General features: G+C 47.0%; 3 protein-coding genes across 3 annotated transcripts; 2 read left to right on the top strand and 1 right to left on the bottom strand.

Moving 5' to 3' along the window:
• The first annotated feature begins 1,549 nt into the window (after nucleotides 1-1,549).
• On the top strand, nucleotides 1,550-2,648 carry LOC109687066 (mitochondrial transcription rescue factor 1-like). Its single transcript, XM_020164728.2, has one exon. It carries the CDS (start codon nucleotides 1,581-1,583, stop codon nucleotides 2,298-2,300), a length of 720 nt encoding a protein of 239 aa, XP_020020317.1. The 5' UTR covers nucleotides 1,550-1,580; the 3' UTR covers nucleotides 2,301-2,648.
• Nucleotides 2,649-5,458: 2,810 nt separating this feature from the next.
• Nucleotides 5,459-15,492, bottom strand: Ccs (copper chaperone for superoxide dismutase). Its single transcript, XM_020164846.2, has 8 exons — nucleotides 15,349-15,492; nucleotides 14,945-15,017; nucleotides 11,528-11,665; nucleotides 11,139-11,316; nucleotides 10,436-10,496; nucleotides 6,051-6,128; nucleotides 5,876-5,979; nucleotides 5,459-5,771 (listed from the first exon to the last, which is right to left on the bottom strand). The coding sequence occupies exons 1-8, from the start codon at nucleotides 15,385-15,387 to the stop codon at nucleotides 5,618-5,620; spliced, it is 825 nt and encodes a 274-aa protein (XP_020020435.1). The 5' UTR covers nucleotides 15,388-15,492; the 3' UTR covers nucleotides 5,459-5,617.
• Nucleotides 15,493-15,588: 96 nt separating this feature from the next.
• On the top strand, nucleotides 15,589-19,326 carry Ccdc87 (coiled-coil domain containing 87). The gene has a single exon (XM_020164729.2). The coding sequence runs from the start codon at nucleotides 15,639-15,641 to the stop codon at nucleotides 18,216-18,218; it is 2,580 nt and encodes an 859-aa protein (XP_020020318.2). The 5' UTR covers nucleotides 15,589-15,638; the 3' UTR covers nucleotides 18,219-19,326.
• Nucleotides 19,327-22,475: the final 3,149 nt, after the last annotated feature.

Genomic DNA, 22,475 nt, shown 5'->3' with positions numbered 1-22,475 from the left:
ATCACAGCCTTGTCCACACCTAATGTCTGTCCAGTGATACAATTTTGAACTTCTGGCTTGGGAAGTTCTATGTGCTATGGTACCTCCCTGTACTTGAGAGGGGGGAATGCTAAAAGAAACAGTACATAGTGACACAGTGTCCTGATGTCACCAGGTAGATGCACCAACTCTGAATTCACAACCTTCAGACTGCTTATCTTATTAGATAATTACATCTTAATTGGTTTGGCTGCTGTTGGTCAGGACTGTGTTAATTGCTGCAGAACTCATCTTGATACAGAATTCCATAGACAATACAAAAATCAAAAATAAGATATCACAACAATGGTGATGGGGATGTAGTTCAATTGTGGAGTGCTTGCCTAACATAGGCAAGGTCCTACCATCCATCCCAAGGAAATATCTTGAGAATTTTACATTTAAATCAAGCATCTAGAGTATTTAAGAAAATTAAATGAACAAGATGTGGTACTGTGCATCTGTGATCCCAGTTACTCGAGAGGCAGAGGTAGGAGGATCTCAGTCTAAGGCCAGTCTGGGCAAAGTTAGCCAGAGACCCTATCTGAAAAACACCAAAGGCAAAAGGAGTGGGGGTGTGGCTCAAGTGATAAGAGCACTTGAACTTGAGGCCCTGCATTTAATCACCAATATCACACATCAAAAAAAAAAAAAAAGATACGTATAAAGGAAATAGAACCATGAAACTTTTTGTAATTGCTTTAAGTGAGACAGGGAGGGGAGGGCAGGGGTGGTGAGAGGGAGATGAGTGGGTAACCTAACCAACACACAGCATAAGGCTATTCAGAATTGTCACAACAAATTCCCCTCTATACAATGAATATATGCTAATAAAAATATAAGAAAAAGAATACTAACTACATTAAATGTTCAAATACAACTTTAAAACAGAGAGGAAACAATGACATTGCAAATGTATATAGTAATCTAATGGATTTTATGAAAAAAAAATTTTTTTGTGCTGTTGGGTATTGAAACCAGGGCATTGCACAAGCTAGGCAAGTGCTCTACCACTGAGATACATCTCAGCAATTTAATGGATTTTAATATATCCAACCTGAGTTTTATCAAACAAAGGGAAAAAGTACTTGTTCTTATTTTTACATTTGTGAATAAAACAATAAACTTTGGAATTTAAACTTAAAGTCTGAAAGATTAGATTTTAAATGTATTACTTTAACAAAATTGGCTCTTTCTCACCATCATGCCCTCTACCGTGTTGTGATGTAGGAAGAAGGCCTTTACCAGGTGCCAGCACCCTGCTCTTGAACTTTCCAACCTTCAGAACCTTTGTTCTTTGTTTTGTTTTGTTTTTGGTGAGCCTGTCTGTTCCAAAGCAGGCACTCAAAAAGTAGGCATTCTGTTTGAGCCACACCTCCAGTCCATTTTGCTCTGCTTATTTTGGAGATAGGGTCTTGTGAACTGTTTGCCTGGTCTGGCCTCCAACCTTGATCCTCCTGAACTCAGCCTCCCAAGCTGCTAGGATTACAGGCTTGAGCCACCGGCATCTGACTCCGTTTGTGCTTTCGTAAGGTTTCAAGGAAAAAAAGGTTATATGCACCATGGCTATGACTGGTGTCAGATTGTTCACTGGTGTTTTAAGAAAGCCAGATGCCTGCATTGGACTCTGGAGTGTGCTTCAAGAGACACCTTCACACAAACTCTGTGCTTCCTGGAATCGATGCTTGTACTTTTCTAGTACCAAGTTAAATACATCAAATTATAAAACACTTTTCCATAAGATTTTTTCTCTGAGACACCCAGGGCTTTTAATATCTCCAGAATATATTCCACTTTCTGTAAGATTCAAAAGCAATATAAACTCTAAAAAACACACCAACAAAACTCTGCAAAAAGTAGAGGACAAAGAGGACTCGGATGAGGAGGGTGATCATAATGAGAGGAGTGAGCAGGAAGAGGAGCTTGAGGATGACCCTAGTGTGCCCAAAGACTACAAAGACCTGGACAAAGTTGTGCAGTCTTTTCGGTATGATGTTGTCCTGAAGACAGGCCTCGATATTGGGAGAAACAAAATAGAAGATGCATTCTACAAAGGAGAACTCAGACTGAATGGGGAAAAATTATGGAAGAAAAGCAGAACGGTGAAAGTGGGAGATACTTTGGATCTTCTCATTGGAGAGGACACAGAAGCAGAAACACAGGCTGTGATGCGGGTTCTCCTGAAAAAAGTCTTTGAAGAAAAGACTGAAAATGAAAAATACCGTGTGGTGTTACGGAGGTGGAAGAAGTTAAAGTTGCCTAAAAAGAGTATGTCTAAATAAATGAGTTGCTTTTTATCCAGGAAGCTGCTTTCTAGTGATGGGGGGAGGAGCCAATACAAAGAGGACATTTTTACTAAAATAAGGTACTCTTGCCATTTGTGGACTCAGCTGAGCATTTTGTGAAAACTGGGGTCGATATCTGGAGACCCTTCCTGGCTGCAGTTCCCCTCCAGTGCAGGATCTGGGCTCCTTTTGACCTAACCAGCCTGGGAACCCCTCAGAGAGACGCGTTGCTGGACGAACTAAGCCCAGAGAAGGTTCTATGGATTTGCCTACTGTTTCCCATATTAACTACCTCAGGAGTCTCTTTAAAATAAACTGGCCTAATTGCTAAAAAAAAAAAAAGAAAAAAAACAAAATTGAATAGTAATGTTTTCTGTGGCTGCTCTAACAATTACCACAACCAGGTGGCTTAAAACAACTGTCTTTTCACATGCATTGTCTTTCACACTCTGGAGGCCAGCAATCCAAAATTAGCATCACTGGGCCAACACCAAGGTGTAGGTAAGGCTGGGCTCCTTCCAGAGGCTCTAGGGGAGAATCATTTCTGCCTCTTTTAGCATTCTGATTTTCGTTTTGTTTTGTTTTTGGCGGGACTGGGGCTCGAACTCAGGGCTTTGCCCTTGGGGCTCACTTGAGCCACGTCTCCCGTCTATTTTTAGTTTGGTGATTTAGGAGATGGGGGTCTCCCAACCTCAGCCTCCCAAGTAGCTTGGATTATTGGTGTAAGTCACCTGAGCATGGCTCCTTTTCTAGCTTATGGTGGCAGCTGGCATTCCGTGGCTGGAAGGATATTGATCTAAGTGTTAACAGAGTGGTAAGGAACGATGAGCAGTCCACTCATAAAAGGGTTAAGCCTAGCTATAATTCCAGAACAGAGTTGAGAGAAGGTCAGGGGTTGGCTGCAGGCAAAATCCAGGAGTTTCTGCAATGGTCAAGAGGTGGGGAAAGATTCTAGACTGCAGGCTTAAAAGGACTGGCTCCCAGGAGCTGGAAAACAACCAGCACAGATTTGCTGGATAGGAACAGGGTCCAAGGTCAGCACTGCAGGCTGTGCTAGCAGGCTTAAAGTGGGGAACATGCAGAGCTGGGGGATGGGAGCAGAGCTAGGGGCCTCAAAGCTAAGGCCAATTGTTAAACCGTTGCCTGGGTCCAAATGTGCAGCCCAGGGCAAAGTTTGTAGCCTGACAGCTCACTCTGTCATAAAAACAGCATTAAGGCTAGGCTAGCCTGATGTGGCCCAGTGGGGAGAAGTAGGGGACAGAACAGATGACTAGGAGCCTAGAATCTGAGACCAATGAGCTAGTTCCTGGTTAGTAGCCATTGGCTGAGAAGGGATCTTTACTGGGACTGTCTCTGGGCTCCATGTGGTCTAAAATCACAGCAACTGCTCCCTTGACTTACCATGTGCCAGGCTCTGTGCCAAACACTTATTAGTTAAAAGTTACTCAGGTTAATTAAGAGGTTTTTACTTATGAGCAAATCAGCTCAAGCCAGATTTTTTTTTCTGGTGGGACTAAGGTTTGAACTCTGGGCTTCTCCCTTGCAAAGCAAGTTCTCTACCACTTGAGTCACATCTCCAGTCCATTTTGGTCTGCTTATTTTGGAGAACATTTGCCAAGGATGGCCTCAAACCACAGTCCTCTCAGCCTCCTAAACAGTTAGGATTTATAGATGTGAGCCACTGGCACCCAACTAAATTTTTTTTTTTTTTTTTTTTGAAACAGTCTTGCTGGGCTGGTGGAGTGTCTCAAGAAGTAGAGCGCCTGCCTAGCAAGTGTGAGGACCTGAGTTCAAACCCCAGTGCCACCCAAAAAAACCCAAAAACAGTCTTGCTATGTAGCTCAGGCTGGTCTCAAACTCATAATCCTCCTACTTAAGCCTCCCGGGTGCTGGGATTACAGCTGTGTACCATCTCACTCAGCGATATTTTTGTTTTTTTTTTTTGTGGTGGCAAGGATTGAACTTAGGACCTTTTGCCTACTAGGCAAGTACTATACTGAGCTATACCCCAGCTAGATTTTTCTTTTCTTTTCTTTTTGCAGTACTAAGGATTGAACCCAGGGCCTCAGTCATTTTACCACTTGAACCCCTCATCCTTTTGCTTTTAGTTTGTTTTTCAGATGAACCCAAGCTGGCCTCAAACCACAATCCTCCTATCTGTCTTTTGAGTAGCTGGGAACACAGGTATGTAACACCGCATCCAGCTTGTTTCTTTTTTTGGGGGGGGAATTAGGGCTTTAAACTCAGGACCTTCAGCTTGCTAGGCAGGTGCTCTAACACTTGAACCACCCCCCCACCCCCGACCCCTGTCCTTTTAGCTTTAGTTATTTTTGGGTAGGGTCTCGTGTTTGCCCTGGCCATCCTGGACAACAATACTCCTACGTATACCTCCCACATGTCTGGGATCACAGGCATGTACCACCATGCTCACCTTATTGGTCAAGATGGGATCTCTCATAACCGCTTGCCCAAGCTGTTATGAGACGATCTGTTTGAGGCGAACTTCATTCCTCCCTATCTCACCTTCTGAGTAGCTAGAATTATAGGCGTGAGTCACTGCACTTGGCCCAGGCTTGTTTCTTGAGATAGGATTTCCCTGACTTTTGCCTGGGCTGTCCTTGAATTGTAATCTTTTTGTCTTCACCTGCAGAGTAGCTGGGATTACAAGAGCACACCACCATACCCAGTCCCTGATTAAAAATGGGAGGACATGCATTGGAGGGTACAGACATGCCTTTTAGGAAGCAGCTGGCCTCAGGAAGAGCCCACGTCGGGGACTCCAGAGTCCTCTCTGGGTATCAACTTCATTCCTCCTCCTTGGCAAGACTGGTTTTTTCTGGTCTCAGTTGACAAGGCAGGGAGGCCACTTAAAGTACCCATGTTCCCATGCTATAGCTCCAACCAAAGGGAGAGACCAGTTAGATCTGCGCTGACTTCTTGGGGAGACAGGCCAGCACAGTGGGGGAAGCGGAAGGCCACGTGGTCATTCATTATGACCCCAAGGAGGGAAAGGGCCCTCGGGGTATGTGTGGATTTGAATCAAGGATTGTTTGGCTCCAGAGCTAAGGGGTGGCCCTGGATTCAAAGGGTAGAGGCAGAGAGACTATGTTTACCAGTCCCATTAAGGGACACAGAGACACAGACAAAACACAAGGTTACATGTGAAAATAAAATTTAATTGTGCATATCACAGCAATCCCTACATATTCTATACCTACTCCTCCTCAGCATGGGCAAACAAGGCGCCCCCTGCTTTCTCTCAGGTGGAAGGGGTTCAGCAGGGAGGACAGAAGAGACCTGAGGAAAGGTCCTGCTCAGAGATGGGCAGAGCGCTGGGCCGAGTCCTTTCGGCCCTCGCCGGCAATAGGCCGGCCTCTCTCCTCCCAAATGGTGAGACCATCACAGGTGCAGATCTGCTTGGGGTTCTGGAAGAGGCCAGCAGAGCGTGCAATGATGCCACAGGCCAACCTGTGGAAGGATGTGTGGTTAGCACTGGCCCTCCACTGGGCACCCCAGGTTCCACATCCACTGCAGGCACAGCACAGCCTCCTGTTGAGGGTGGTACTACTCACCTCTCCCCAGAGTTCCCGGTGACCTTGGATAGGGGGTGGCCACCTCGGCCTAGGTCATCTTCTCCCTCATCAATAACCAGGCTGCGGCCAATCACATCCCATACCTTTGAGAGGAGACAACAGCCTCAGCCCCACCGTCCTGTTAAGAAGGGTCCCCACCTTCTTCTCATCTTACTTTCAGCTGCTCATCCTCTAGCCGGAAAATGGCTCGGCCATCAGCATCAGCGTGGACATTGCCCAGGTCTCCACGGTGCTGGAATGAGAACCAGTAGGGAAGAAGGGTCACATAGGGTACAGCTGCTGTCTTCTGGAGTCCCAGTATCTGATTCCTCTTCCTACTTCCCTAAAAAACTAAATTTCCTCCCAGTAGGGTCAAGGGACAGCTCATGACTCAGGAAAAGCAATTGGACACACCCTCCCTGGAACTGAAAGGCTGGGCAGAATCCCAGTGAGCTGTGTGGTCATCCCTGTTGGACCAGACAGTTTTTCCTATGAGCCAGTGCCTGGCCCTGCTTCCAGCTCCAGTTAGCAGAGTTCCTGTTTCTTTCCGAGCCCTGCTCTCCAGCCTCTGTTGGCTCTGAGAGCCCTTGGCAGTCTTCAATTCCCCGAGGCTTAAGTCAGCTATGCTTGGCTTCTCTGGGCGTCATAGCAGCCAGTATCACTTCCCTGACTCCCAGCCTCGAGGAACGAGGGGAGAGAAACATGCAGGGGTGAAAGGCTGTTCTGGCCCCAGCGGCTGCCTCTATCCACCTTCTCCCTTGAGGGTAATCTAAAGATGTCACAATGGATCTACTGAGCACCCTCTGCCAGGCACCGCGGGAAGTATGTTCAGTCCCTACTTTAAAGGCCTGATATGGAACAGACATGATTATGAAATGCAGTGGCTTAGAGGGTCACAGGAGCTTACTGGGGAGCCATAGAAACCTACATTTGTGCAAATAAATCATCCCCAACCTGACAGTAGGGCAGAAGCAAGTGCCCGCTCTGTTATTTGCTAATGGCAAAGCATGTCAGGGTGTGGCAAGGCTGAGCGGGCAAGAAGCACAGGTTCTGTTTTATCTCATTGCCCAGAGGGACATCTGCTGCTGGCACCTGGCACTTTTTGGTTTGCTTTCCTGTGTTGAGGACTTTGATGGTAAAAAGATCAAGGTCAGGGAGTTGAAGATCCTTGAGGAGTATTTCTGAGGTAGAAGAGCAGGCTGGGCAGTAGACAAAGGTATGACCCTGCAGGAAGTCAGACAGGCAGCCTTTCCAGGCCTCCCCTCAACACACAGACAGGTAGAACTGGGCCAATGAGGCCTAGAATATCATACCAGGAAGCTGCACCCAGCCTGTACCCTTGGGCACTGGGGGACCAAGAAGAGTTTCAGGCAAGGCAGCATGGCATGGTTCCTTTATGCTTTCCCTCCAGTACAGTCTAAGAAGAAGAAAGACTGTGGCAGGTGAGAGGGGAAGGAAGCCTAGAGATTGTTAGGTGTGCAAGGGATAACCAGGCTTTGACATAAATTCCCACACTGAATTCTTTATTTCCACATGGCAAAACCAGGTGCTGAACCCCAAAGGAACTTGCCAGATAGCACAGCAGGCTTGGCCACCCTATTCTTGCTCCTTTCTTCCTCTGTCTATATTAAGGGTTTGGGTGCAATATGGCTTCTCACTCTAGACCCCTTCCCTTTTTTCCATTGATGCTGGGGATTGAACCCAAAGCCTATGCATGCTAAGCCTGTGCACTATTACTGAGCTGCACCCACAGACTTATGTTTTATTTTGTTTGTTCCTTCTAATTCCCTGTCCTGAGTCGGGGCTGGGGCAAAGACACAGGTCATAAGGTTGTCTCCTGCCCTTTGGAAACACTACTGCTGTGTCCCTACTTGAGGGCTCCACCTAGGCAGTTTCCTCTGCTGGGTCTGCCACCTGACTCTCATGTTCTCCTCTGCTGAACACCTCCCCCTCATCTTTCAAGGCTCAAGAAGGCAGAGAGCCAGTGGGTGGCCCTTCCAGTATTTACAACCTGTGTGATTTACCCCACCCCCTTGAGAGTGGGCTGGACCTAGCTAGTGTCACTTCCTAGATTAGATTACAACAAGAATGTGGCCTTCAGTTTTAGATGCCCTCTCACTTTCTCACTCATGTGCTTTGAGAGAAGTCAGCTGCCATGTTGTGAGCTGCCCCAGGGAGAAGCCCAGGTGGCAAAATATTGATACCTGGCTAACAGCCAGGGAAGATGGAGGCTAGCCAACAGCAACAAGAGGAAGCTGGGAAGCAGATCCTCCCAGCTCTTAAATGACTGCAGCCCCATGAGACCCTGAGCCAAAGACACCTAGATTCCTGCCCCAGAGAAACTGTGAGATAGTAAATAACAAAGTTGTTTTCATACCACTAACATTGGAGTCAATTGATCTGAGGCAACAGATCGCTAATACACTGAGCACAAGCATGGCACTATGCAATGGACCAGACAGAAATGTCTTTCCAACTTCCTAGGGTAGGGAGGAAGAACTTTTGTTTTGTTTTGAGACAGGGTTTCACTAAAAGTTGTGATCCTCCTACCTCAGCTTCCCTAGTGCTAGGATTCCCTAGGATTGCAGGCATGTACCACCACACCTGGCGCTGGGAGGAAGAATTTTTGACTATGAGAAATGGGACAGAACTGTCAAAAATCCAAAACATTAGTTACATGAATTAAGAAACACATACAGGTTGAATAGTCTTTATGTAAAATGCTTAGGACCAGAATATTTGATTTCAGCAGTTTTTGGATTTTGGAAAATTTGCATACACTTTATTAGTTGAGCATCACTGATCCAAAAATCCAAGCTCTTGGTGGCTGAGGTATGGCTCAAGTGGTAGAGCCCCAGTGTACAAGCGCAAAGCTCTGAGTTCAAACCCCAGGACTGCCCAAAAAAATCCAAATTCTTAAATGCACTCCACTCAAAGTTTCAGATTTTGGAGCATTTGAATTTTGAGTTTTCAGATTAGGGATGCTCAACATGTACCATGGTTTCATTGGTTTGTGTCAGGAGGTTGCAGCCAGGTACCAGTAGCTCACGCCTGTAATCCTAGCAACTCAGGAGGCAAGCGATCAAGAGGACCACAGTTCAAAGCCAGCTCCAGCCAAATAGTTCTCAAGACCCTATCTCGAAAAAAAAACCATCACAAAAAGTGCTGGTGGAGTGGTTCAAGCAGTAAGAGCACTGGCCACCAAAAAAAAAAAAAGAAAGCAAACTGTTATCAAGATAAAAAAATTTAAAAAGTTCCCTGTCCTGGGATGACATAAGGAGACGCATTTTCCCAGTGGCACTGGAAACCAGAACCTACCCTGGAACTGCATCTCCAAGTGCAGGGGGACTTCCTCAGAGAAGCTGTGAGGTGTTTGAAGAATGTCTCAGAGCAGTGTTGACAGAGCTGTAACACCTCTCCAACAGCCTCTAAACTCCACTTGACAAAGTCCCTGGGCCTTGCAGAACAGTTGTTAGCAGGACTTAACAATTTTTTTGGTTTTCATTGATCAATTTTTATAATAATCTTTCCTTCCTTTTATGGCCAGAAGAGCTGGTTTTTCATTTTCTGTGTAATATCAAGTTTTTTGTTAAAAATAAATCTAACTCAGGCAGGAGAGGTGGTGCACACCTATAGTCCCAGCTACTCGGGAGGCTGCAGCAAGAGGGTCACTTGAACCCAGGAGTTTGAGACCAGATTGGGCAACATGGTGAGATCCTGTCTCGATCAATCAATAATTCTACCTTAATTATATGAAATGAAGTCTTGATTTGCTTTCAAATAACAGTGGAAAAGGGCTGAGGGTGTAGATAAAACAAGACTGACCATGAATCGGTAACCTGATGCTGGATGATAAGGACACAAGCGTGCATGGCACTTGTTTGTCTACTTTGGGTTACATATGAAACCTTCTGTATAAATTAAAATTCATTTTATTTACTTATTTTGAAAGTACTGGGGTTTGAACTCAGGGCCTTGCACTTGCTAGGCAGGTATAAAATATATATTTTTTAAATGAACTAAATTTAGTTAAGGGAAAAAAAAGGTGAGTCAATTTAAATCAAACAATTGAGCAACTAGCAGTTCAAGTTGAACTCAAGTAAGACAAAGATCATTAAGGTGACATGTGATTCCCTGAAGATGGGGAAACAGATTCTCTGGTGAAAAACAGAACTGCAGGACTGGGATAATAGCATCAGGAGCAGCCTTTTTAGTAAAACCTCCAATTCCCACATCTTCTACTGCCCCTGCCCCTAAAGCTGGATCAGGTGCTCACTTTGGACTCCTACCAGGGTCACAATGCACCAAAACTATGCAATTCTACTATACTGTGAGCCTGTTGGAGCCAAGGACTGGGCTGCACTGCATGGTATCCCTGGGACCTTGATCACAGAAAGCATTTGTAAATGTTCCTAAGTCAAAAAAAAAAAAAGAGAGAGAGAGAGGAAAAGACCCCACCACAAAGCAATCACAGTCCAGGGAGCTGCTTAGAAGCTGCCTGCCTGCCTTTGAGACCCTGAATTCTCTCTACACCCAAACCCAACCCAGACTAACACTTACCCGGTCAGAGTCCTGGGGGCCCCCATGAGACGTTCCATCAGGATTAAAGTGGTCCCCACAGCTAAGGAGGAAAGGTAGCAGGTGGGCAGCCAAACAGCAGCTCACAGGCCAGGAGGTTCATCCTCTTCTCTATCTGCATTTGCTACAGTTACTCATTCACTCAACAAACAGGCCTGCTCTGTGTCAGGCTTTGGGCAGAGGGCACAAAGAAGAATCACATGTGGACTCTGCCGTCAATGAGCTGTCTCTCCGCTCCTCCTTTCCAGTGTCCAGGAGTTGCTTTCCATCTCAGATCTTTTTTTTTTGGTAGTACTGGATTTGAACTCATGACCTCACACTTGCTAAGCAGGTGCTCTACCACTTAAGCCACTCTGCCAGCACTTTTTTGTGATGGTTTTTTTCAACAGAGGGCTTTTTGAGCTATTTCTCCAGGCTGGCTTCAAACCTCAATCCTCCTGATCTATGCCTCCCAAGTAGTTAGGATTACAGGCGTGAGCCACCAGCACCTGGCTTCATCTCAGATCTTGATTGAAATCCTAACTCTGGGATTTTTACATCCTCTGGGGCCTTTTGTAAGTCACTGAACCTCTTTGAGCCTCAGTTTCCCTATCTGTAGACTGGGCCTGTGTATGTGCCTCACCGGTACTTGTGAAGACTGAGCATGAAGCTCCAGAGGATACAAGGGACATTACAGATGACCTACCTGTTACAGTCCTGTGTGAGGTCCCCATATTGATGGACATGGAGTCCGTGCAGCCCAGGCTCCAGGCCATCGATGGTTCCCTCGATGAGGCAGCGCTCGGGGTTCAGCTGTAGGAAGCGGACCACTCCCTGCACGGTGCCAGAGCCCCCCAAAATGGCAACTGCTGCCCCCAGATTCTCTGCAAGGTATTAAGATATGTGGCTAGCTTGCCACCTCACCCACCCTACCCCTTCATCAGCTAAGGAAGGCAGGGAAAGAGTCTCATATGACTTCAAGCCTTTCCAAAGACCACTCTAACCCTGAGCCCAAGAATCCTATGGTTAGATTGTACCAGCTGGAGCTACCTCCCTCCCAGAGAGGCCAAGGGCAAGATCACAGTGGTCACTCACGCAAATGGCTGCTGCCCATGCCCTTGAGTACGGCCTGCCGCCCCGTGCCTTCCAGGAGAGCCTGCACTTCCTGGCTGGGCAGAGTGGTCTTCACCAAGACCATCTGGTTTTCCAACTGCACCTCCACACCCTGGACACCTGGCAGGAGAGAGAGGGAAGGGGGCAGCAGAAGGCTGGCACTCTGTGCCGTGCTGGCAGTAGGGAAGAGAGAGACAACAGTTCCCCAACCAACCTTCCTATGGCCTGTGACCTTAGGAGTATGCTTTTTGAGTCCTAGGCATTATTTATAACTTCTCAAACACAGAAAATTCTTAAATTTTTTTTTCCTTTTTTTGAGACAGAGTATTGCTATGTAGCCCAAGTTGACCTCATGGTCACGATCCTCCTGCCTCTTGAGTGCTGGGATCACAGGTGTGCCCACCCACAACCAGCTTTTAAGATGTCTTTATAGGGCTGGTGGAGTAGCTCAAGTGACAGAGCACCTGCCTAGCAAGTGTGAGACCCCGAGTTCAAACCCCAGTCCAGTACCACCAGGAAAAAAAAAAATGTATAAAAATGGGCTATCCACAGCAATATTTTTTTTTTTTTTAACTCAGGGCCTCATGCTTGCTAGGCAGGTGCTCTGCCACTTGAGCCATTCTGCCTGCCCTGTGTTGCCTCATTTGATACTCCTAGAAACCCTGTGAATTTGGTGTTTTCCTTATTTTACAAATAAGGATACTGAGGCACAGAGAGATTAAGAAACTTGGTCAGAGTCACATTGTAATAAGTCATATAAATGGAATTCAGCTCAGATAGCCTAGCTCTAGAGCGCAAACACTTAACCCAGGTACTCTGCTCACCCCAAGAAAAGCCCTTAGGTCCAGGGTGGGTTGGGACACCACTCCCCCACACTTGTCCCATAGCACCTCCTACTTCCTCTGAGCAACTCACTCCGCACTGATGACAATCCTCTGTTTGAGTCACTAGACTGCCAGCTCTTTAAGGGCAGCTCTGTATGGTCCATAAAGATCAAGTTCAAAGTCAGTGTTTCAGAAAAACAGCCTAAAATCCTTACACAACCCTGCAGGATGATTCTCATACTCTCTCCACTTTCATGTGGAAAAGCTACTAGAGGGGCAAGAGAGGCAACAGGTTGCCCACAGATGAGGTTCTTGTACAGGCAAGGGGAAAGAGAGATGGTCAGGATTAGTATGGAGGCCTGAGTGTGCTTTGTATACACAGCAGATAAGGCTTCCTGACGGCCTAGTCCCAACCTGAGTGGGTTCCCAGACCCTAGGGCTCCCAAGAAGAGCTGATTCTCTGTTCCTGAAGTGGAAGGGCCCAGAGTAGAAGCTCCTTGTCACTATTATCCTCCTGAATTCCTGATCTGAGTTGAAACCAGAAGTCTGGTTCCCCACCAAGGCAGCAGTTCAGTTTGGCTGGTGAATCTTGCTTGGAGTGTGGCCAAACTAGGCTTTGGTTAGCTCAGGTCGAAGTAAGGAGAAAAGAGAGGCCACAGGAACTCCAGGGAGAGTGCTAAGCACTCAAGGTGGTAAGCCTTGGCTGGGAGCTCCTTCCCTGATCCCTGGAAGGAGAGAAAAACTGTCTTTCCCAAGGTTCCAGACAACTCTGTGTCTGCATTCTGGAAACTGCGATTCCCTGCCTAGCCATGGAAAGACAAGCTGATTTCAGTTATCCAGACCACAAAACAAGTCACCAGAAGTCTCTCTGGTACCCAAGAAACCTGATGAGAGCTAAAAACTGCCTTGGGTCCAACAAAAAGTCCAGCTGTCTGTTCTCCCAGTAAGAACGCTTTACAGGAAGTAGAGGGCCCTACATCCTGGAAAAACTTTGGTTAGAAAACTTTACTCTTAGTGGAACAGCTAATCTCAATCAGACCCTCACCTTCCATCCCAAAACACATAGTCAAAGCAAATCCAGCTTCAAGCTCTGTTCCCTCAGAGCCAGACAAGGTGGCACATGTCTGCAATTCCACAACTTGGGAGAATGAGGCAGGGGAACTGCAAGTTTGAAGCCAGTGTATGCTACATAGCAAGACCCTTTCTCAAAAAGCAAATACAGAAACAGCCAGGGGCGATGGCTCAAGCTTGTGATTCTATCTCCACAGCAAGCAAAGATCGGGAAGATCACAGTTCAAGCCCAACCCAGGCAAAAAGTTCTTGAGACCCCATCTTGACCAATAAAAATTATAAAATTTGGGCATGGTGGCACACACTTCCCAGCTAGGCAGGAAGTGTAAATAGGATTTAAAAGAAAAAGCAAAAAGGGCTGGACCTTGGCTCAAGTGGTAGAGTACCTACTTAGGAACTCTACCACTACTACTACTTGCTACTTAGGAAGCAAGTACACCACCACCACCACCGCCCCTCGGAAAAAATAAAAATAAAAAAAGAAAAGGAAAAACACCCTGGAAATTTAAATTTTTTAAATTTTTAAAAAATTAAAAAAGCTTCCCTCTAAGCAGATCACTACCTGTAAGCCCTTCCTCTCATAATCCTCTGAGACTTACTGGGCTCTTACTACATGCCCAAGACTTTTGCTAAAGTGCTGTCCATGCATCAATTAATTTACTCTTCATGATGATCCTAGGGGAGCTTCTACTATTTAAACTCTGCAGATACAGAAGGACAAAAAGTAACAAGCATTAAGTCTTTGTGCCAGTAAAGGGCAAAGAGGGGATTTGAACCCAAACAGATCTGACTCCACAATGCATTCCTCTAACCACTACAACACACTGTCACCCTAGACAGATTCCACCTTCAGAGTCCAGGGCTGTCCTGGCTTCAGAACCCAGCTCCTCTCCTTCCCTCTCAGAACTGCTGTGCCCCCATCAAGCGTTCTGTGAATGTCACCTGGACAGTGCTTGCATGCTAATCTTTACTTGAGTACAGGAGTGAACCTTCTCCCTGAAAAGCCCCCAGTGTCTAGTCTATACTTGCTGAATGGCTGGATGAACATTTAACAGAATGGAAGGAAGCCAGTTTCCAGCACCATGCCAGTGACTACCTTTCAGAACTTTCAGTTGTGCCAGGACACCTTCTGGCATTTTAAGAACCAGAAGCTACCTAAGTTGGGCCAGAACCAGAGCTGCTGTTGGCTTTGTCAGGATTGTGCTGTTTCCTAAGCAAGAACTGCCTGTGTTCTCCCTCAGTGAATGCTCTACTCTAGCTCCTCACTCTGGAAGGCAGCAGGACAGGTAGAGCCAGCAGAGGGCTCTGGCAAGGCAAGCTTGAGACCTGAGATGTGTACTCTAAACTCTGCCTCTGGGTCTCTGTGACTCCGAGAACATTTCTTTCACTCTCTGGGTATCAGTTTCTGCATCTGTAAAACAGGAGTAGAACTGGACTAAGAGATTGGCCTGGTTTTTCCCAGAGGCCTCAGGACTGTCCACAGAGAGGTTTATCCCGTTCTTACCTGCCACCCCTTGCAGGGACTTACGCACTGCATCCACGCAGCTCTGGCAGGTCATCTGCACTGCGAACTCCAGCTGCAAGAGCCACAGGGACCGTCAGATCAAGGTTGGGGAAGTGTCCGGCGTGACCCTGTTTCACCACCATCCCTATGACCACCCCAAGGCCTGGGCACATGTCGCACTTGCCCCCCATTCAAGTTCCTTCATTATCTCATGATCATTCCAGGACCATGTTCTTATTCCTCAACACTCACGCTCGGGGCCCTGCTACCCTAGTCCGGCAATTTCACCTGGTGGTCCCAGGCCCCGCCCCAGGTGTTTGCTCCTTCCCCACCTCCCAATACAACGATCACCCCGAGAGCTGACGCTGTGCCAGGCGAGGCTCCGCAGAAGCCTCCACTCTTACCGTGCACAGGGACCCGCGGTCCCCTGCGTCAGAAGTCATCCTGGACCTGCCGGAGGACAGCAGCACCTCAGGTCCAGAGGCCAACGCTGCGCCACGGAGGGGCGGAGTCGCGGAACACACCCTTTGCCCCGCCTCCTGGCGCGTGCGTGCGTACGCCAGGCACCCGCCCGTCGTCCCCCCGGCGGCGGGCACTGGCTGCGCACGCGCACACGCACACGGGCATCAGCCCGGGTTGCTTTAGTAACTGTTTAGCGTCCTCTGCCCGGTGCGCGGGAGCCGTCTGCGCTAAGATGGAGCCCCAGAGGCAAGAGCCTGAATTCCAGCGGTTTTACCACCGGTTACTGAGTCCGCTGTCACTGTTCCCCCGCAGGACACCGCCTCCAGAGCTTCCGAAGCGCCGCCCTCCCGAGGGTCGGAAATTAGAGTCCGTACCGCTAGCGAAGCTGCGGGTGGCACCGCTAGCGAAGCTGCGGGTGGCACCGCTGTGCCGCAATGTAGCCAGGCTGCTGGCCAGCAGCGGACTGGCAGCGCGGGTGTCTCCCAAGGACCGGCTACGTCTCACGGAGGTCATCCTAGACGAGCTAAAGTGCAGCTGGCAGGAGCCTCCTAGCGAACCTAGTCTGAGCTACGGGAACAACCTGAAGCTGCGGAAGCGCCTCGAGTCCTACGTGCTGCTCTGCTGCGAGCAGCTCTTCTTACGCTACTTGCACCTGCTAGTGACCATGTCGACCTCCAAAGCGGTCTTCACTGAGTCAGCCACCCTCACCCGGTTGGCTGCCAGCCTTGCCAGGGACTGCACAGTCTTCCTCACCAGTCCCGCCGTCTACCGTGCCCTGCTCGCAGATTTCCAGGCCCTGTTGAACCTGCAGCCCACGCAGAAAGGCGTGACCAGGCTGCGCCCTACTTGTCCCCCCGGAACTTTCAAGTTCTGTCCCATCCCCTGGCCGCACAGCATCGGCTTTGCCCAAGTGCCATGTTCCAGCCTCAACCTGACCTATCTCATCCATCTCAGTCGCCCATCAGAGTTTTTCATTGAGCCCAAACTGGATCCCGTAAAGGAACTGAAGTCCATTCCCAAGCTCAAGGGTAGAAAACCTCTCCGTTGGCTGCCCTCCATAAGAAAGGAGAAAGAAATCGACTTCGATTCCTCACAGGTGCCACTGCCTAGTCATTCCGTAACTCCCACCAGTGAGTCTTCTGACTTCCTCCCTTCACGTGTCTTCTCCTGGCTCCAGAGAGGCCAGTCCCTGCCCTCTCTGTGTGAGGGCTGGAAACTAGCAGATGAGATGGGCCTCCCTCCACTCCCCTCTCGCCCCTTAACTCCCCTGATTTTAGCTGCAGAAAGCAAACCAGAGTTGACTGAAGACATTGTGGCTGAGGATCTGAAGCAGAAGATGAAGAAGTTGAACTCCGAGTGGAGGCGCCGCTCACCAGTAGACTCAGGCCTCCCTCCGCTCTTGGGAGTCCTGACCCACAGCATTGCTGCAGAGCAACGCATGAAGGAGCTACACAGAACTCTGAAGAACCTCCAGGAGGAAGAGGCCTCTGGGCTGTGGGATCTCCAGCCCCCCAAATCCTGTCCACTTCAACCACAACCAGCGACCATTACTTTGAAGCTAAGGAATCAAGTCGTGGTCCAAGTAGCTACTATGATGCTTTCTGATAGAAACTTTTTGGACTCTTTCCATGTCGAGGGTGCTGGAGTCCTGTACAACCACCTGAATGGTGAACTAGACTCCAAAGTCATTGAAGATATGGATATTGATCGCTTCATTGGCAGTAGCACCACGGAGATCTACAAGGAGTTGATGAGCTGTGTCTCTGCTAACCACTTCCGTTTTGACCAAGGATCCTTGATTGAGCCTACAGCAGATGAAGACTGGTCATCCATCATGTCCTCAGCCCTTCTACGCAAAGAAAAACAGTTTCACATCATCAACCCTGATCTGACTGGGTTTTATTCCCAGAGAACAAACACTCAGCAGTCCAATCCTGAGATGTCTTCTCCTGTATTACTCCACCCGAGCAAAAGCTGGGAGAAGCAAGCAAACAAAACCTCATGGCTGACTTGGTGGAAAAACACGGTGTCCGTGGATGATTATTTCAACTATCTCTCTAGCCAGGAGACAGATTACCTCCATGTCATTTTCCACATGTATGAAGAAGAGGTTCCTGTGGAGGTGCTGGTCCCAGTCAAAGATTCCCTAGAGATTCCACGTCCTCCTCCCTTGTTGGAAGATGAGGAACCAGATTTTGTGCCAGGAGAGTGGGATTGGAGCACAGTAATGGACCACAGGCTAGAAACCAGAAAAATCCACATCCAGAGCCTGCAGAAATGTCTGGAACGATTGTGGTCCATGTTTGAAGTCCCTGACAAGGGCCGGCTAGACATGGTCATCAAGTATAGCTCTAATGCCCGCTTGCAGCAGCTGCCAGTATTGGTGAAGGCCTGGGAGCGAGTCCTGAAGCCCATTCAGATGCGGGAGATGTTGCTGGGGAGACTGGAGTGGTTTGAGCGACAAGCCTCTGACCCCAACCGCTTCTTCCAGAAGACTGACTTGAGTCTCAGTCGCTTCCTGGAGGAGAGTCAGTTCCGCAGCCAGCTCCACAGGAAGCTCCATCTAGTAGAGGCTCCTTTGGTTAAGCTCCTGGAGGAGATTGAGTTAATCTTTGGGGAGCCAGTGACCTTTAAGGGGAGGCGCTACCTGGACAAGATGAAGCAGGACAGAGTGGAGATGCTGTACTGGCTCCAACAGCAGCGACGGATGCGACACCTGATCTGGGCCCAGAAGGGTTCCTGCCACTCATTCCTGTTCGGAAGGTGCAGCGGCTGGTCTTTAATAGTCCCTGGGAATACTCCCACTACCTAACGTGCCCACCATCAGGCCTAGTGCTCTCAAATCTTTCCCTCGCCCCCAAACATGCAGCAGCTCCTCCAGACCTCTTGGTGGCTTTGGAAGAAGTATGAGTACTTCTGCCGGGAATTGAATGGCTCAGGAACATTGGGCTTCCACCTGCAAGGGACTGAGATTAAGTCTTTATTGTGACAGCCAAGGTCTCCTAAAAGAATCCCCAAGTCCAATATTCTCATTTATGTCAACAGCCTTGCACAAATACAATCAAAATCTCCTTTCAAAAGAACTGAGACTGTCCCTTGGAGTTCATTGTAATGGAGATGGGCAATTAGAGGCAAATCATGATCTTTGGAACAATTCAGTTTATTTGTTACTTATTTTTGGTGGTACTGAGATTTGAAATCAGGGCCTTAGGTTCAAGTATTCTGTCACTTAAACCATGTCCTTCAACTCTTTTTGCTTTAGTTTATCTTTCAGATAGGATCTTGTGTTTTTTGCCCAGGCCAGGCCTCAATCCTTGGTCCTCCTACCTTCACCTTCCAAGTAGCTGGCATTATGCCACCATGCCTGGTCTGGAACAATTCAGTTTATCATTCTATCTCACAACGTTAAATTGGCTGATTAGAGCCCCAAATCACTTTTTTTTTTGGGGGGGTGGTACTGGGGTTTGAACTCAAGGCTTTATGCTTGCTAGGCAGGTGCTCTACCGCTTGAGCCAGTCCTCCAGCAATTTTATTGTGTTGTGTTGGGAACTATTTGCTGGGAGTTGGCTTCAAACAGTGATCCTCCTGATCTCTGCCTCCTGAGTAGCTAGGATTACAGATGTAAGCCACCAGCACCTGGCCCCAAATCACTTTTTGTTTGGCTCAATGGCATAATAGTTAAAAGCTAGGGCTCTGGAGAGGGTAGATGTGGATTTAAATCCTGCTCATGTTACCTTGAGCAAGTTACCTAACTCCTCTGCACTTGGATCATCATATGTTAAATGAAGTGTGTATATCCAGGTTGTCAATTCTTCCAATTCTTACATACTATTTTAGGGCTGACATTTTAACTTAAATTTTTACCAGTGAATAAAAGAACCTGGTACAAAGTATACCAGGGTGTGTACTGAAAAGGAAGTCTCCTTCCCGTGCCTACCTCCAATCCCTCAGTTTCCCTCTCTGTGGATAAGACTTGTTATCTTGTGTTTAACAATTATTTACTAAGCCCCTATGAGGTGTTAGATGCTTGGCCTGTATCAGTAGACAAAGACTGCTACCTTTTGTAGAGTTTATGTTGTACTGGGAGGAAACAAACTATAAACATAGTGCCATGACTCAAGTAGTAAAGTGCCTGCATAGAAAGCTCAAGACCTTGAGTTCAACCCCTATACCACCAGAAAAAAAACAGCACATATGCACACTGAATAATAGAATGTTAGAGCCAGCACACTGACTCAAGCCTGTAATCCTAACTACAAGAGACAGAGATTGGGAGGATCACAGTCCAAGCATATAAGTGAAACTCTGTTTTTTAAAAAAAAGCCATCATGCCAGGTACCTGTAATCACAGGTTCACGCCTGTAATCCTAGCTACTCAGAAGGCAGAAATCAGGAGAATCTGGGTTTGAAGCCAGCCTGGGCAAATAGAAAATACCCAACGCAACAAACAGGGCTGGTGGAGTGGCTCAAGTGGTAGAGTGCCTGCCTAGCAAGTGTGAGGCCCTGAGTGATGAGAACTGTGGGAAGAAAAGGAATAGTAGAGTGGGGTAAGGCGAACTGGTGGGTGAGGAATGTAGTTTTAATCAGGGTGGTCAGTGTAGACCTCACTGGGAAGATTAGATTTAAACAGAGGCTTAAAGGAGGTGAGAAGTGAGGCCTGGGGACATCTAGGAGAACTTTCCTAGTGCCCAGGGTGCTCCAGCAATAGCAAAGTGGCCAGGGCCAGTAGAGTGCAGTAAGGGAGAGAGATGAATCAGAAGGGTCATGACAAGGTACCAAAGAGCAAGTTAGACTATGTAAGGCCTCTTAGACTGTTGTAGGAACTATTTCAGACATAGTCTACACACATCTGAGCATGTGTACACATCATCACATTTATTACTACAATTTTAGCAAGTTGTACATCTGTTTCCCCGCTTGCTCTTTTTGCCTAACATGTGTCAGCCTCATTCTGTATACCAGTATACATAGAGCTGTCATTATCATTGATAGCTGTATGGTATTCCACTGTATGTATCTATAGTTAGTCCCTTGTTATCAGACATTTTCACACAAAAACAAAGCTCTAAAATTCTCGTACATTTATTTAGCATGTGCAACTTTACAGTTTAAATGCTTGGAAGTGAAATTGTATCTAGTTTTGATGGATGTTGTAGTTACCCCATACACTGGCTACAACAGTTTGTGTTCTCATGATCATTACAAAGTGGTGCCTCTTTCCCCATGCACACTAATATAGTAGGTTATCTATTTATTTTTATTTTTTATTTTTTAAAGCAGCATTGGAATTTGAACTCAGGGCCTCATGCTTGCTAGGCAGGTGCTCTTACCACTTGAGCCACTCCACCAGCCCAATTTATTTTTAATTATTTTTTTGTGGTGCTGGGTATTGAACCCAGGGCCTCACACATACAAAGCACTCTCTCTACCATTGAGCTACATCCCCAGCCCATATCAAAAATTTAAATCTTTGCCTATCTAGTAGGCGAAAGATGATATTCCATTTGAGTTGTGATCTCATCTCTCTTGTGCACAGAATTGCATCTTTTACATGCTTAAGAGCTTTTGTGTTTCCTTTTCTGTAAAATGCCCATGTCCTTTGACTTAGTGGTTGATTCCGCTTCCATAGCCTATGGTACCAACATACTTGAGGTCATGAAATGTATCACTGACCCTTGGTTATTCCGTGCTCTTGTCCTACAGCACCCCAGTGCTGCTCTTGTCACAGGGACCATGAGGCTGGCTCCAGGTGTTCTCAAAGCCCTTATAAGAGGGCATGTGCTTCTTCAATATGGTAGCTGTTGTGAGATTAAGAAATAATTTTGAAGACCATTCTAGAACTGCTGGATGTCAACATGTTTTCCATACTCAAACAAAGGCCCAAGTTTGTTTCAGCAGTTTTCAAAAAGGGTAGTATTTCATTAGCAACAAAACTCAACACAACTGTACATTCTAAACATTTCTCTAATATCCTTTGATTGCGTTATGGTTATCATGTAAGCATAACTTGCCACTACGCACATTTGCTCAGCTACGTCTTTCCTGGGAGACCTGAAGTTAGTGATTTGTTATTCTACACATGAACAGACATGCCCATGGGTGATTATTGAGCCACACAGTAACTAGGCCAGCAGCATACCTGTGAGCAAGTTTGCTGAATCTTTCAGGCCTTGGTGGCCAATAAGGAACAGAAGTTCAGAGAACCTTCTCTATACTTGTTCCGTATAAATCCTTAGTTTGGGGGATGACCCAACAGTGACACAGTCTAATCCGTCACATCCAAACTTATAAATTGATGCAAATTCTATATGAGTCAATTCTGGTTCTGCATCATCATTTTGCTTGGATATAGAGTGGCTGCTATACAATGGAATTTTATGCAGCCATGAAGAAGAACGAAATGTTATCATTCGCTGGTAAATGGATGGAATTGGAGAACATCATTCTGAGTGAGGTTAGCCTGGCTCAAAAAACCAAAAATCGTATGTTCTCCCTCATATGTGGACATTAGATCAAGGGCAAACACAACAAGGGGATTGGACTATGAGCACATGATAAAAGCGAGAGCACACAAGGGAGGGGTGAGGATAGGTAAGACACCTAAAAAACTAGCTAGCATTTGTTGCCCTTAACGCAGAGAAACTAAAGCAGATACCTTAAAGCAACTGAGGCCAATAGGAAAAGGGGAACAGGTACTAGAGAAAAGGTTAGATCAAAAAGAATTAACCTAGAAGGTAACACCCACGCACAGGAAATCAATGTGAGTCAATGCCCTGTATAGCTATCCTTATCTCAACCAGCAAAACCCCTTGTTCCTTCCTATTATTGCTTATACTCTCTCTACAACAAAATTAGAAATAAGGGCAAAATAGTTTCTGCTGGGTTTTGGGGGGGGGAGAGGGAGGGGGCCGAATGGGTGGTAAGGGAGGGGGTGGGGGCAGGGGGGAGAAATGAACCAAGCCTTGTATGCACATATGAATAATAAAATAAAAATAAAAAAAAAGAGTGGCTGCTATAACTATGGTTGTTCATATTTTAGTTTAGTTTTTTTTTTTTTTTTTAAGCAAAG

The sequence above is a fragment of the Castor canadensis genome, chromosome 1 (assembly GCF_047511655.1).
Source record: "Castor canadensis chromosome 1, mCasCan1.hap1v2, whole genome shotgun sequence".
NCBI lineage: Eukaryota > Metazoa > Chordata > Mammalia > Rodentia > Castoridae > Castor > Castor canadensis.
This window is presented reverse-complemented; position numbering and strand designations above follow the sequence as displayed.